Source organism: Pavona decussata, unplaced genomic scaffold (assembly GCF_977016875.1).
Source record: "Pavona decussata unplaced genomic scaffold, jaPavDecu1.1 SCAFFOLD_11, whole genome shotgun sequence".
Classification (NCBI taxonomy): Eukaryota; Metazoa; Cnidaria; class Anthozoa; order Scleractinia; family Agariciidae; genus Pavona; species Pavona decussata.
Window position 1 is genome coordinate 2470001 of NW_028145434.1, and position 16467 is coordinate 2486467.

The 16467-nt window shown below is 37.6% G+C and overlaps 2 protein-coding genes across 2 annotated transcripts in view; one reads left to right on the forward strand and one right to left on the reverse strand.

The window, feature by feature from the left end:
* LOC146488184 (ras-specific guanine nucleotide-releasing factor RalGPS2-like) overlaps nucleotides 1-13793 on the reverse strand; it is a 22179-nt gene extending 8386 nt beyond the window's left edge. Inside the window, exons 1-15 of the mRNA XM_085122046.1 lie at nucleotides 13649-13793; nucleotides 12313-12468; nucleotides 10382-10474; nucleotides 9950-10000; nucleotides 8845-8928; nucleotides 8345-8434; nucleotides 6479-6571; nucleotides 5725-5792; nucleotides 4462-4517; nucleotides 4021-4100; nucleotides 3037-3085; nucleotides 2182-2275; nucleotides 1620-1702; nucleotides 1427-1505; nucleotides 1282-1332 (exon numbers count right to left, since the gene is read on the reverse strand). Coding sequence (XP_084978172.1) covers nucleotides 1282-1332; nucleotides 1427-1505; nucleotides 1620-1702; nucleotides 2182-2275; nucleotides 3037-3085; nucleotides 4021-4100; nucleotides 4462-4517; nucleotides 5725-5792; nucleotides 6479-6571; nucleotides 8345-8434; nucleotides 8845-8928; nucleotides 9950-10000; nucleotides 10382-10474; nucleotides 12313-12432 — 1091 coding nt within the window. The 5' untranslated portion in view covers nucleotides 12433-12468; nucleotides 13649-13793. The remainder of the gene's footprint in view (nucleotides 1-1281; nucleotides 1333-1426; nucleotides 1506-1619; nucleotides 1703-2181; nucleotides 2276-3036; nucleotides 3086-4020; nucleotides 4101-4461; nucleotides 4518-5724; nucleotides 5793-6478; nucleotides 6572-8344; nucleotides 8435-8844; nucleotides 8929-9949; nucleotides 10001-10381; nucleotides 10475-12312; nucleotides 12469-13648) is intronic.
* A 627-nt stretch (nucleotides 13794-14420) lies between these two features.
* On the forward strand, nucleotides 14421-16467 carry LOC146488185 (serine/threonine-protein kinase RIO1-like). The gene has a single exon (XM_085122023.1). It carries the CDS (start codon nucleotides 14442-14444, stop codon nucleotides 16179-16181), a length of 1740 nt encoding a protein of 579 aa, XP_084978149.1. The 5' UTR covers nucleotides 14421-14441; the 3' UTR covers nucleotides 16182-16467.

Consider the following 16467-nt stretch of genomic DNA (forward strand, 5'->3'; position numbering starts at 1 on the left):
CCCCCCTCCCATGTACACAAGCTATAATGCGTGGTATAAAAGGGTAGAGTAGGATCGTTTTAGTCCTATGTTCATACCACCGCTAATTTAACTTAGGCTCCGTTCAGACTAGGTGCCCTACCTGGTTCTTGAGCACAGGCTCTACTCTAAACATAGCATTTTGTTGGTGCCTGTCAAAAGAATCTGGGCACCATGTTCAAGCACGGGCACTACATGTGCATCGAAGGGTAGTACGTGGGCACGATTCCTGGGCACAGGCACTGGTGTGGGTGTGAACAGGATTTTGCCAGTTCCCACACTTTTTCGTCAGTTAAAGGCTCCCTACGATACAGTGAGCAAAATGGCGCGTGCTAAATTAACGGCCGAGAACACGCTAGTTCCTTGGGCACCAAGGAGTCTGAACAACGTCCTTTTCAGTGCCAGGGCACAGGGCCCTGGCACAGACACCTAGTGTGAACAGGACCTTAGTCAGAATCAGTCTGACCACAGGATAAGTTGCCAACAGCGAAGTGTATGGTGCAGCTTTTCCAGTGTTGGTGTCAGTAGATTATTCTCATCCGTAAGAAGCCATCAGAACACACACATTTAGAAGCTGGTCAGAAAATCTCAACAGAGTCCCTGGGACATACAGGTATAGAGAAGGGCGTGGAGATGGGAAATCTTGGTCTAACACTGGAATGGTTGGTGATAACCATGCACACCAGAGAACAGCAGAAAGGGAGGTTGTGCTGCTAGCACTAATAAAACAAATGATGGATCATTTGTATGTTGCATGCCTCGCTGCCCCATGCAGTCCCCCGTTTCCTTATTGGGCTAAAGGTCAGAGAGAAACCCATGGGTTCACTTCTAAAGCACTAGAACATACACTACAGAGAATTAACTTTGCACTGTATGTTGTAGTGTTAAGTGAACTTCGTGCCTCTCTGCCTCATGCAGTCAAACAATTTTCTTACTAGACTAACACTCAGTGGGAAACCCATGGGTTGAATTCAATTCAAACACTATGAGAACATACACTACACAGTCAGGAGTTTGATTAAACTTTTGAACAGTTGGGTAAGAGATTATTGCAACTGGGCAGGACAGTTAACTTGGATGTGTTATTCTACTGAAAAAGTTGGTTGAGATGTTTAAAGTAACAGCCAGGCAACGTTGTGTTCACAGATGATCAATTTGCCCTGTGGCTGGCCCTTAATGAAAACCCCGGTAGAGTTAATTTTATGATCCATCACTTGCATCAGAGATGCTGACTAAGGTCCTTAGTAAGATAACACAGCTTACCACAAAGACTCTGATGAAGATAAGTTACCTCCTCCAACGATACTCAGAACACTGAAAAAGACAACAATCAGACAACATTCAGCATATTATGACTTGAGTAATGACCATTAACAAAGGGTCAAACATTTTCCCTGGCATAACTCACTTGGCCCCTAAACTGGCAGCCTTCCTGTGACCAGGAACAAATTTCGGACGGGATGGAAGAGGCGAGTTCCGTGGGACATCTGCAAATTGACAAAGCAAGTTTTTAACTGTGATCAGCAAACTCGAAAAAAAAAATCGTGTAGAAAATAGTGCACAGCAATAAACAAGTTTATTCACACAATCTCAGTTATTACCACTTATACTCTCTCTTGACTTAGAAGATGCTTTGCCATTCAAGTTTGAGCTGCTAGGTTTAGGTTCAATCTGAAGGGACAACCTTAAAAAAGAAGACAGTAAGTTTTGTGTCACATTTATTTTCATGAAATACAAGAAATGCTGTGCAACGCTGGTTTTACAACTGCTGTAAACGCTGGCCAGAGATTTTAGCTCTTAGTGCCATCGAGAGCTAGGCTATCAGATTGTTTAAGTTTTGGACCTGCCCACAACTTGTCTGATCCAGTGCTGGACTTAATACAGTTAATCGTGCTGGGAAGGGGGGGGGGGGGGGGGGGAGGAGGCTATAGAGACATGCTTTGCGGGTCATCTGTCCACCGATCGCTGAGTAGTGTCCCCTCTCCCCTCCCCCCTTTACGCCAAACATCATGTTGTCATGAATTGTTTGCCCATTGAGATCCCTGGCCAAGTTCATGGTCAAAGGAACCGCAACCTCAATGTCCTGATTTCAAAACTTTTAAACTAGTAACATAACAACAAAGTATAAAGGAAAACAACAGATTGGTCTTTTAAGGGACTTACTTGTAGTTGTCATCCTCAACAAACTTCTGAAGCTCCTCAATGTAGTTGACTGAACTTAGGTAGTTTTGAATGTATGATGATGGTTCCAGGTTTTCTAGATATAACCAAGACAAACATTGATACATACACCCCAAGTGGTATAAAAGCAAGGCTTAACATACTATGTGAAAATATGGTTCACAAGCGAGGACTTGAACCCTGATCTCCTGCTTTCCTGGCAGATGTGATAACTACTACAAACAGGAGAAACTATGGTAGCAGCAGGTGAAATAGCATGCCTATTTTCTAATTTTGTGTCCCTAAGATCACAGGGTCAATCACTCAACACACAGAGTCTTATTTCACTAATTGGATGGGCTATCAAAGCAATCTGAATATTAGAATTTGAATGTTACAACATAATACATAACAGACAGCAAAGAATAATTTATTCTTATTGCATGCATCACCCATACTTTCACATAGGATCATTGTAAGGATCTGTGATATCATTCTGCCACAATGCATGCAGCTTGTATCCTATGAAAGCCCCAATATTAACGAACATCTAATTTGTCCTTAGGATTTCAAACATACCAGCTAGGCTACAGAAAAAAGAAAATGACCAACATGAATTGCCTTGATGTTCTAAGAAATTCTCACAAGTTCTACAATAAGAAATATATGTGCAGGGATCAGTGAGGAGAGAATTTACATGTTGATACTTGGGCTGCAAAGGGTGACAATGCATAGTAACAGAAACAAAGAATTCAACAAAACTAAGGAATCTACACATAGATTTTTACTATCTGTTATTAAGCGGTGCCAATTAAAGTACACACTTGCAGTGCATATAAAATATGTTTCAGGGCTTACCATAGTTTGATTGCTGAAACTCTGATATCAATCTTATTATATCATTCATCTGCAAAAAGAAAACAAAACAAATATCTGAATAAATGTATGTTTTACTGAGTGGAAGGGCCCCAGGCATATACCGACCAAAAGTACTTTTCAGAACACCTTTTCTTGTTTTGTTGTTATTTGCCAAATGTTCTGTATTCGGTACTTGTTTCCTTAAGGAAACGTTGTCAGTGATAAGATCCTTTTGCTTTTTCGAAGTTTGGAGTAAAAATAACAACATGATAAGTTTTTGCATCAAATGGAAACTCGGAAAAAAAAATCCAAGCTCCAGATGGGATTTGAACCCACAACCCTCCCGTTTGGTGGTTGGAGTGAAAACCCATGATAAAGGGCAAGATCTCTGTTATAATCACAAGAGAAAGCATTACGCAGAATTAAGGGCTACATGGAAAACATTCAATGAATCTGAGCTAAAACGACAAAAAGTGATCTAGGTTTGTATATGCCCCAAGCCCTTCAATTCAACACATTCACAGTGATGCCAACTCTCCCGCTTTTGGCGGGAGAATTACGCTTTTTCTCCTCGTCCCCCGCTCTCCCACTTTGGTACATAAATGTCCCGCTTTTTACGTGCACTCTAAATATTGAATACTTAGTAAAAAGTGAAACAGACTTCGTCTGTGTCTTTTTTGTGTCACACTTGCACTAGATAAAATCAAACAGGGATTGTACCTTAATTTTTTATGTTGAACCTAATGAAATGTTTAAATTACAGTGTAAGGTTGAACCCCCCCCCCCCCACCCCCCAAGGTAGCCCTAAATATAGCCTTGATGCCACAGCCCTCGGAGGCTGTTCGCTGTTGCCGACAAGGTTCTGCTGGCTGCCCCTGAAGATTTATCGACATCTCCCGATTTTTGCACTCCGGGGGTTGGCAGGTATGCATTCATGTTAGTACTGCTTGCTGTACTTCATAATAACTTGTCTTGCATTTGTACCTTGCGAGTTCTAGCATCATCCAGGCCTCCAGTGTTTGGATGAATTGTGTCTATGTATGTAAGATCTGTCAGGTACATACCTGTTAAAAACAAAAATAATAAGTAAGTTTGTCATAAACTTACATTGATACTAAAATCTTTATTGATACTAAAATAATGATGTAGTATATTGTGCTGTTCCAGAAAAAAACATCTTTAGCTCTCCCATGGCTTCAAGCTTACTATTCAAAGCAAATCTACATGGGAGCACGGGATGTAATCAAATTAAAATACATGTAAAATACAGTCTGGTTCATTTCCACGAAGTAACTTTTTGTAGATACTGTAAATTAAAACAATTTGCTATTAATAATGATGTCACTTGACAAACTTGTTAAATCGTGATTTAAACCACATGACAAGTGCACAGTAATGTACACAGTCTATACCATCTGTACTTACCCAAGTATGGAATACAGGGCAGTTTGACTGAACTCAAATATTCCCTCAGGTTTTTCCTAGTTTAAAACATAATATTATTATCAATATTAAATAATAATTATTAAGTTTCTTAGCACCTAATTTTGACAATTCATGATGAGTAATTACTGTTAGTCAAAATCTCTGAGTTCTCAGGTCTACACTAAGATTAACAAAGTGTTCACACCTGAAAAACAAGCTGCAGGACTGTTCTGCGAACAACTGCAGCTAAAAAATAACTTATTTCACAATTAATGGAAGTGTGGGCCACCATGCTATAAGGCTAGAGGTATGATTGTGTACTTTTGTCGTCTTGCATGTTTTCTTTTTCCTTATAATACTAAAGAAATAGAATTGTATAAACACAGGAAAGGAAAAGAATAAAAAACAACATCATTTTGTAAGTATCAGTAAATAGCTCTTGGTAAGACATGTAGAGTACTGTTAGCTGTAAATGAAGTGCATTGTATATACAGTATATTGTTAGCCGTATAATGTTAGTAGTTTAACTGTCCATTTTTTTTAAAATTAATACAGTTTTGCAATTCTTAAATAATAATAAAAAAATAAACAAATAAGAATAACAAAGTGTTGAAGAGATTCAGTTTCAAGTAAGTGCAGATTTACTAATAAAATCCAAACAAAGGCGCATGTGTACCTTAAAGTTTCTTAACTATATATATACTATCTAATTATCTAAGGGACTTCTGATAAATTGCTAGATTCTTCTTACAAATTTCCTTGTATTTGTTTGTGAAACAATTTAAGTAGAATTTTACCTCACATCAAAAGTCACTTAGGGCCTTGTTCCGCACACCCCTTCAAATTAAAACTGCTTTTAGACAACAAATGAAGTCCATTGTTTCAAGTGTGCAAGATATTGACTCAGATGTAGATAGGCAAAGTTTTAAAACTACCATCATTAGAGTAAAGAAATTAAAAAAATTCCAAATTTCTAGAATGGCTCAATTCAATAGTTTCTGAAAGACAGTGCAATTCAACATTATCGTGACCAGTTACCATCAGACTGCTCATCAAGTGGCAAGGCTGCATTAAAAAATAATATAAAAACTTATAGCTTGACTAGTGATTTAAGCATCACAAAACCTTGAAAAATGAGTGTCTATTGGAGCTTCTCACAACCCCTCTCCCCCTTTAGCATGTTTAATTAGAGCTACCGTATGTGTACAACTTATCGCCTGAGAGCTGGTATGATTGTTTGTATGAAGACTGAATTGTGCATACTTGTTCTCTTCCTCTGAAAGAAGTTCTGCTAACTTGTCAAACGTAGCACGATCTCTCCGTTGGATTAACTAGTGAAGAATAAATGAAAGTTGCAAGTCATTATACATTTAGTAGTAGTGTACGTGGGTTGAGAATGCCCCTTAGAAGAATTTTAAAATATTATATACAACACTAAACAACAGATGAAATGCACTCAGAGATAAACCATAGCCCCTTTTTTTGAATCTGAGCAAAGTTTTTAGACATGGACATAGTCATTAATAAATGTGGATATACAGTACGTATGTATACACACTTAACAAGTACAATCGTACAACCTTGTTTTCAAGAAGTAAGAAGTTAAATCTTTAAAAAGGTTGATTACATTCTTCCTTCAATAAAAATTGATGTTGTTTCATAATTATTATGTAGCAAAATCTTGTGTGAAATTATAGCTTTGGCAGAAATACTATCACTGCTCTATTTAGTGTTCCTCCTTGAGCACATACAGTGTAAGTATTTTTTTTCAGCTAACAGCAAAGCTACGTTTCTAAACCCTTCAATGTAAAGAAACAAACAGTAGCTAGACATGAGATTTTGGAGGAAAGACCTGGACTAGACTCGTTCATGAGAGATTTTCAGAAAACCTTTTTAATTCAGATGCAGTTTGTATTATATGATTGTAGCAGTGAGTGTTAAACCACACCCCTGACTGAAACAAACGTTCTGGGCCAGAGGGTGTGGTTGTCTGCTGATTTTCATTATTTTTACTTACTGCCCAAGTCTTGTTAAGTCTGTATATAGGAGCACTCTGGAGCCCAGATATCACAGCTTTGAGTGAATGAAGGTTGTTCAAGTCCAAAAGTTTCTGTGCAATTTCAAAAACAAAACAACCAACAGCTAAAAGTAGTGTACTGTGAGTCATTTCTGTAAGTGTACATGTAGCTGTCTATCGATTGTTTTCATCTATTCTTTTGTAATTGTTTCAACTGTATATCATTAATCCATTCGTAAGACTTGTTCAAGTCCAAAAGTTTCTGAGCAATTTCAAAAACAAAACAACCAACCCTCAGTAAAATGGTTTAAATGGAGAGCTGTAAGACGGTTGAGACAATATTACTGTATCAAACATCTCACAGTTTCTATACCTACTTTCCATTTATATAATTATTGCAGCATTGTAATGAGGAAGTCTAACTCTATATTATGTTCATTGTAAGTTCCATGGTGTCCTAAGGCTTCCTTACCTTTTCCTCTTTTTTTTGTAATTTGTGTATGTAAAATGAATGAATGAATGAATGAATGAATGAATGAATGGATGGATGGATGGATGGATGGATGGATGGATGGATGGATGGATGAATGAATGAATGAATGAATGAATGAATGGATGGATGGATGGATGGATGGATGGATGGATGGATAAATGAATGAATGAATGAATGAATGAATGAATGAATGAATGAATGAATGAATGAATGAATGAATGAATGAATGAATGAATGAATGAATGAATGAATGAATTTTCAAGTGATTTGTTGACCTCATGAGGTGGCCTAATGAATGCATAGCATCATTAAACCACAGACTGTTGAGTCATGCCTAGAGGTCCTTCAATGTCAGCATTGACAGACAGGAAGACATGCAAGATTGATTCATACAGTACTTCACTAAAGGAAGTTTACAGAACTACTATACTTAAACAGGGCCCACCAAACCACAAAGCAGATGGTGGTTTCTAACTGCCAACCACTTCCTTAACCTCAAAAGATGGTGCCATTATTACATAGCCATGACTCCTCTATCCAGCAGTTAAAAAAGACAATGGTATTCAAACCTCACTTTTCTTGTTTATCTAGCAAGGTTGACTCCTGCTGGTTGAATGTTTCTGTGTCAACTCAAATTTTAAATCCATATAGAAATGTCTTCAGTAACTCCCCTACCACAGACAAGGTGGGTACTCTAATCAAACAAACTCGCTAAATGACCAGTTCCCTTAGAAATGAATTTTACACCCTGCCATTCAGTGAGCCTGTAGGGGTGCAGTGATTGATGTAACTTATGGTTAGTGGGGTAGACATTCAATGGAAGATTGAAGAGTGGGTGGTTCAAGACTAGGCTGGTCTCTGTCTCTGGTCATTGTCTTCATGTTTCCTTAAACAAGAAACTTAAATCCCACACTGTCATTCTCCATCAAGGTGTGTTAAGGGACTACAGTGAAGTCCCGTTATTGCAGACACCCTTGGGACAGCAAGTTAGTTTCCTTAATAACGAGAGTCCTTAATAGTGGGAATTCATTTCAGTAAAACATCTGTAATTTATTTTTGCAGGGGATTTAGCTGCTTTCCATGTCATTGAGGTGTCCGCAAGGCAAGAATTAACTGTAGTAACAAACTGATGGTGATAGCCATTCAATGCACTGGCATCGAATCCAGTAAGAAATAACACTGCTTCATGCTACAGCAACCAAGTTAAGCTCTGACTGCAAGGGTCACTAAGGCTGTAAATACAACTTTACTTGTAATTTGTCAGCCATTAAAAAGCTAGCTAGTACAAAATAATATTGTACGCATTCTTTACATGCATTGGGGGAAATTTCATTTGTCAACTTCAAGTTGATAATCAACAATAGGTAGCTTACCTTGGCAATCTTAATAAAGTGAGTTAAAACTGCAGCTCTGATCTTTGCCCTGTTGGCATTGAGGATTTCTCTGACAACCCAAAAGCTCACCTGTGTTAAAAAAAAAAAGACATCAAATGTTATTTTATACACTTTATCTTAGCCACCCTCATCCCTAGGAGTCTCCAAAAGATTCAAAATGGCAGATAGCGGCGAAGACTTTGGGACATGTTGCAAAATACTCCATGAATCAAATATGGCTGTTATCAGGATACCATATTAATTTTGATCCTGGAAAAGGGGTAGCAAAGAGGAAAATCAAGTGTGTGTCATGTCACAAAATACTCCACGATGCCTGGAGTATGTTTGGGCCCACACCTGGGATTTATGGAAAGTTCATGTTTCTCTACATGTTGATGGAGGTGGCAGCATGTGTAACTGATATTACAAGCAAAACCTACACCTTGGGTATTAAGAAATAACAACAGATAGGCAAATGAATCAACCAAACAACAACTTACATGGTTAAATCTCTTAGTGAGGGCCACTACATTCGGTGCAAGTTCGTACTTGAGTTTCTTTGCCCAGCCACAACCTGACAACTCCTACAACAACAAACACACACTAGTGTAAACAACTAATAACATTGGTGGTAAAGCTTAAGGTGTCTGGGTAGCTTATGTCGCAGTTCAATTTTATCCTTTGGTGAAAATTTTATATTTTGTATATATGTTGTAGGTTAAAATAAATCCCAGGTTAAAATGATTTCAACCTAGGTTGATTTGTATTTTCCTTTGTTTCAGATGTAAATTACCCAACCTTAACAAAGGAAAATACAAATCAACCTAGGTTGAAATCATTTTAACCTGGGATTTATTTTAACCTACAACATATATTTGTTCTTGAGTATGGTAATGCATGAACTAATTATCAAATGAATTCGTTGTTCTTGTTTAATTCAGATTAAATTCAACATAAAATGTAACAATGTGAGCTTAACTCAAGACACCAGAATAATTCTTGATAGTAACAGGTTTACACACAAAGCAAAAAGGAGCCATTTAGGTGCACCCATTCCGGCACAAATATCGTTACAAGTACAGGTGTATGTAAATTATAATAAACCGGGTGAGTGTAGACCTGAGAAGGACTGTTTGAGGTGAGATTGACTGACGTTTCGACAACCAGAGCAGAAGTCATCTTCAGAGCCAAGTAAATTATGGAATGTCAGCAGATCCATGGTATAAATGTCTCCTGTTATTTGTGACATTCCATAATTTTCTACTTGACTCTGACAATAGCTTCTGCTCAGGTTGTCAAAATGTCAGTCAATTTCACCTCAAACAGTCCTTCTCAGGACTACAATCACCCGGATGATCATAATTTACGTAGTTATGACATGACTCCTGGGTTCAAACCATTTACAAATAGTTACATCTGATCACGACTGTTCCCAAAAAACCCTGCTGTAATCACACACCATATGAAAAGAGAATCAAATAAAAACAAAAAAAAATTGTCTCTGAGTGAAAGGACTATTAATGATAAAAACCTTTGCTTGTACATACACTGCACCATACAGAAATAAACAGATTCTACAAAAAAATTAACTTGGGGACCACTTACATCAGGATGAATCAACTTGAAAACATTCACATCCAAATGAGTAAGCTGTTGCTGTAAATCAAAGATAATTATATCAACACATAATAAAATGAACGGGTGCCTGGAATGAATTGTGAAAATGCGAAAATGTGACTTTTATTCACACCAAAAATGACTGTCACTGCAGAAATTTTTCAGTGTTAAGTGATCAAATAAGCCATAAATAAACAAACAAAATGTGACGTGTACTCATTGTGGACCACTACTGCAAGAGGAAGCATGCCAGATGACTATCATGAATTCCATGTCTTTTGAGTGGTTGATAATATTTATTATTAATACCAGTATAAATTAGGGTATACATGGATACAAATACTAGCAGCTTCTGTGATTTTCACTCTAATTTACAGTAGCTACAACTGTATTTTGACTGACTCAATTGTCATTACTCACTGCAAACTCCTCAGGCTGAACCTTCAGAACATCAAACACTGCTGCATCAAATTTCTTCACATCACCTGCATCTACCTCGTCATCTTCTGAAGTCTATAAAACACACAAATTATATACTGTATATCATGTTAACGCTGATTTAAAATTATAGTATAAGCTTAATGGCCAGCCAGTGGACAATGAATGGCGGGAATAAAGTCGCAGACACATTCGATGTTGTATTCATTTGATGCTCATCTTGACCAATATTATTATCAATAAATGACAAAACAAAAAGCACAATTCTGCAACTTTTTTAGAAATTTATCTGACATTTTTTTGTGGTAGACCAGGTTTCACTGAATTCTAAAGTTGGTGACACACAGTTCAGCATTTGTTGATCAACAAATGTTGCAGCTCCTGTGAAAATTGAAACAAATAAATAGGCTGTTCAACATGTTGAATGTTATTGAATGCAGTTGTCAACGGAATAGAGATGAGTTCTATTCCATTCAACAAGTTGCAACTTGTGGAATGGTGTTAACCAATCATTTTCCAGTCTCACGTTCACATGATTTGGAAGGGATTCAATATGGCGTCTGCTGCTAGAGCCTGTGATAGAGAAGAATCATCTTTATTTGAATGGAACTACGATACCATATGTCAGTTGATTGACTGTTTTGAGAAATTTCCCTGTGTCTACAACACCAAATTGAAGGAGTACAGAAACAGGGACAAAAGAGATAAAGCATTGAGGGAAATTGATGAGATGTTGGGGACAACAAGTACATGTAAGCAACATGACGATTCACTGCTCGCAAGTAGGAATGATTAAATTATTAATAATCCATCCACCATTTCCAAACTTGCCGCCAAACATGAAAAGAATACATAGTTCTCATTCAACAAAAGTTGAATGTGTTTATAGTAATTCAGCAAGTCGCAACATTGTCATTCAACAAACTGCAACATCATGCAACATTCATTGAGCAACAAATGTTACACGATGTTGAAAAGTGTTTCACCATCTTAAGTTAGAATAGCAACCAAATTTAACTGGCAGTTGTTTCAACAATAAGAATAATCCCTTTTTAATTAACAGAACATTAAGCCCTCACACAGCAAGAACATTATGGATTTAGAGCATCTTCATGCTCTTCTGTTGGTCTTGATTAATAATTATTTTTGGTCAGTGTGAAAGATAGTATACCCAAGTCACTACAATGTTGTGAAGTTTATTTTAAGTTTTATTTTGTAGGCTTTGGTGCCTGCCAGGTGTTGGCAAGACTAACTGGCATCTCACCACATGAATCTGGGAGCACTTAAGTTCCACTGATTTGAATTCCCACATTTTGTAAATAAAAATCATTTTAAAAGCCCAGAAAACTGCCAAGCTTTATGTTCTGAAGATTGTTTTTCCATCTTGGACCCTGCCTCCACCTGCTTCCAGCTCAAAATCAAGAACAGGCAAATTTTTCATGTAAATCTTTCACTAGCTATTTAGTTTTGTTTGACTACTCATTATACATTTTTTTGTTCCATTCCTTTATTATCGTCACACCGTAATTAGCTATATTTTTATTTTTCTTATCACCTTGTAATCAGTTTTATGTTCTATATTATTTTATTGTCACGTTGTAATTAGTTACATCGTATATACTTCTTGTACTTTTATCACACCCACTACTGGGTTCTGTACTGAAGATGGATGAAGTTTCATCTGAAACATATTCACCATAAAAGAGTCCTAACCTTCATAAAAATTAGTTCCTGCCTACTGGGTCTATGGGAATTTTACAGAAAAACTATAATTTTAGCTGGAATGGGCAAAAAAAGAGTTTTGGGAATAAATTGTCAGCACTAAGCAACACAAAAAATGACCTTTGACTCAACATTGGCTCAGCTGTATGCTTATGCATAATTAATTATAGATTTGCCTAACTCCATCTTACCTCAGCAGAATCACTCTTATCTGCTGGAAATTCTTCTGTAGACATCGCAGCATTAACTTTTGGTGAAAGTTCTGATTCAAGTAAATAATGATTGGTAAAAGATGTCTTTGAGGTTGACATTGTAGCTGGCTTGGACGACCTTGTTTATCTTAGAAGCTGTCGAGATAAAGGTTTCACCATGACTAATCATTATTTTTAGTAAGCATTTCATAATCTTCATTTTCTACTGCTTTTGTTCCAAGGCAAAACATTACTTGCTATTCAGGAGTCTGGCAACAAGCCTTTTTTGTTCAAAGAGTACGTAGATAACATTCATTTGTTAAGGAAATGAACCATTTTGAAAGAGTCATGATAAGAATTTATAAAATTTATTCACTTCCTGTACAACCATTATTGTTTTAAAAATTATTATTGTAAAAAAAAAAATAATTGTGTTCTTTGAGCTGAAACAAGGATATTTGCCTTGAGATAGAAAATTCCTATGTGGTGATTGGAGATGAGAAGAATTACTGTACCTTCAACCACATGTACATGCACATAATTTTCTGTATATTTATCCCTATAATTTTAACAGTTATTACAGCCATATGATTATAAACTCTAAAAGCCTTCAGCAATAGCATATCACTAATAATACAAAATAAATCTGCCCTGTGACGACCTAGAAGAGCAATGGTTGCAACTTGGAAATTTGTGCCAGTCAACCCACAAAAAAACAAATAAACCTGTCAAGGTAAGTAACCATTGCTTCGGTTCTCTATAAAACAGAGTAACACTAATAATACTCTGATTATCAATTTTATAGTCGAAGAAATTAAAACATTCTGGATAAATGATATTAACAAATTTAAGAGATTGAAAGGGAAGTGAAAAGTAAGCTTTTACCCACACATTAAGGTGAATTTTGTGACATCTTGCACAACGAGATCCGACAGTAACAATGTTGAAACGTGTCAGCTAAAATACAGTATTACGAAATTGATTATAGTCTACGTTTTTAACGCGGAGAACAGTTGGTCATACAGAGACCTCAAATTTATACTCTGTACTTTGAAACTTGCAAACATGTTGTGCTAATAGTTAAAATTTCTCCAAAACTACAAATGTCCAAAGAACTGTTCTGGATATTCATCATCGATTTTTATAGACCTTAAATGTGGATGGCTGCCAACAAATAAACTTAGTCCTGTAATGCACAATGCACATCACCGAAATTTAAAAATTAAAGCTTCTCGGGCAACTATTTACCTAAAATTGAAACATCTTCCCGTCTAAACTATGAGCTAATTTAAAGTAACTAGTAACTTCTTTGTAAATAAAACGAGTTTAAACTGACCTTTGTCATTTACCAGATGGATTCGCTCTCAGCCTGTCAAACTCCATCACACATTATTTTAATTTTTCAATAATGCCCTTCAGCCTCTCCCTGATTTCATCACGAGAAATCCATAACTCGTGATTTTCCGCTGCTATACTATCCCCAGTGATTTTAATCGACTCTTTAGACACTGAGACGTTGCTAGTATTTCCTCCAAAGTTTTCGTGAAAATGCCACAGTTTCAATTTTTACGAAGAGGTCCTTTCTCCAGTGTTTTCAATTCAGGTAAACACTAGCAGCACCAAGGAAGGATCCATTTCGCCATATGTGTCCAAAACTTTCAGATTCCATGAAACACTTTCCACAGTTCCTCAAATAATCCGGAAGTTGCCTTTGTTTGGAAAGTGAAACCGATATTGGAAATATATGCAGCGTTAGCTTCTAAATTAGTCAACAATCCGTCTGAAAAATGGTAAACGAAACCAAATTGTCACGCGCTTGCATGGCATGACAATGCTGCACGTGACTGGAAGTCGCTACTGCTGTTGGGTCAGGCCTAAAGTTAGCTTCTCTGGAAGAATTATTTCCTGCAGAGCTTAAAATATTTTGAAGGAAAGCGCACAATCGGCCGAAAAGATAAACAAACAATCTTGGTTTGTCACAACGCGATCACTTTCCATTTCAAGTCAAAAGAACCTCCACGTCACGGCAGGGTTCTATGCTGCTCATGCGTCTGTTGATCATCCACTGACCACAGACACTGCCTGTTCAGAATTGATGGTGCAACAAATTTTTCTCGTGTAGTTTACAAATGGACAACGTTCCTGGGAAAATTTCTCTCCAGGATGGACAATTCGAAGACGCCGAAGAAGATACAAGCGTAGTGCCTAAGTCACTAACCGGTTATATCATAAATGAAACCCTAGGAAAAGCCGCCGAACCCCCAAATGAAGTCCAAAATGGCGAATCGGGAGAGCACGTGGAAATATGTTCATCGAGCGACTCGGATGATGACGATGATGACTTTGAAGAATGGGATTGGGAAGATGAAACTGGGGATTTTACGAAACGCTACAATGCCTCAAGATCGGACGTTAACGTGACTAACACTTCCGGCAAACGCCAGTCGACATTGCAACCGAACGAAAAATCTCTGGAGAAATTCGGCAATCGAATCAAAGTTGAAAGGTATGAGGGGCCCAAGTTGTCCAATAAAGCCGCCAACGTTTTGATTCAAGCGAGTAAAAAGCTTGAAAATGACAGACTGCGTGCTAAGGACAAGGCAGATAGGGCTACTGTTGAACAAGTTCTTGATCCTCGCACGAGAATGATTCTGTTCAAAATTCTGAACAGAGGAGTTATCTGTGAGATAAATGGCTGTATCAGTACTGGTAAAGAAGCTAATGTGTATCATGCTACAAGTGCTGATGGGGATGAGAGAGCAGTAAAGGTATACAAGACATCCATCCTGACCTTTAAGGACAGGGATAGGTATGTCACAGGCGAATTCCGATTTCGTCATGGTTACTGTAAACACAATCCCCGCAAGATGGTGAAGACTTGGGCAGAGAAGGAAATGCGAAACCTTATGCGCATGCACCAAGCTGGCATACCCTGCCCAGAGCCAGTAATTCTTCGCAGTCATGTCCTTGTCATGGAGTTTATTGGGACAGATGGCTGGCCAGCACCTCTACTTAAAGACGTCACATTGTCAGAATCAAAAGCTAGAGAACTGTATCTTCAGTGCATTCAGATTGTAAGAAACATCTACTGGAAATGTCGGCTTGTCCACGCTGATCTTAGTGAATTCAACATGTTGTACGAGGGAGATAAGTTGTATGTGATTGATGTCTCTCAGTCTGTGGAACATGATCACCCACATGCATTGGAGTTCCTGAGAAAGGACTGTACAAATGTCACAGACTTTTTCAAGAAGAATGGTGTATGTGTGATGAACGTCAGGGAGCTGTTTGACTTTGTCACAGACCCTAACATTAATGATGACAATGTTGACGATTACCTCGAAAAAGCGCATACTCTTGCTGCTAATCGTGGAGTGGAGGTTGAGTCTCCTGAGGAAGCTATCAAAGAAGAGGTGTTTAAGAAAGCATACATCCCTCGCACCCTTGACCAGGTGGTAGACTTTGAAAAAGATGCTGAGAAAGCAAAAGAAGGGCAAGCGGAAGAAATCTTGTACTGCACTCTGACAGGCTTGAAACATGATCTTACTGGGGTACAAGCTCATCCAGAACTACTTGAAAACACAAAAAATGCCAGAAGTGAAGAAGGTCCTGTAGATGTGAATGGTAAAAGCCATGAAGGTGAGGATGTGGGAAGTAGTGGAAGTTCTAATGATGGAAGTGACAGTGAAGATGAAACTGGTGAACAAGGAGGGGAAGATTCAGAGGAGAAGGCACCAACTATGAGCAAAAAGGAACACAAGAAACTTGTGAAGGAAGCTAACAGGGAAAAGAGGAAAAATAAAACACCCAAACATGTGAAAAAACGAAAAGAGAAACTTGCTAAAACAAAACGAGGAAGAAACAATTAAGTGTAGTGAATTGGCTTTAGAATAACGAGCATGAAATTCAAAGTCACAATTCAGTGCATCTGTACGTGCAGAAATCGGTATTTTCAGCAAAGGTTACACAATGTATATATACATTTCAAAATCAACTTTTCATTTACATATTTATTGGTGATCTTTACTCAAAAGTCACACTGGAGTTATAAAGCTGTTATTAACAGTCAGCATGTTGTTACTTTGACGAGTAACTACATTGTAGATAGCTGGCAATTCAGAGCAGAACAATAATAAAATGATAGAGGTTATTGGA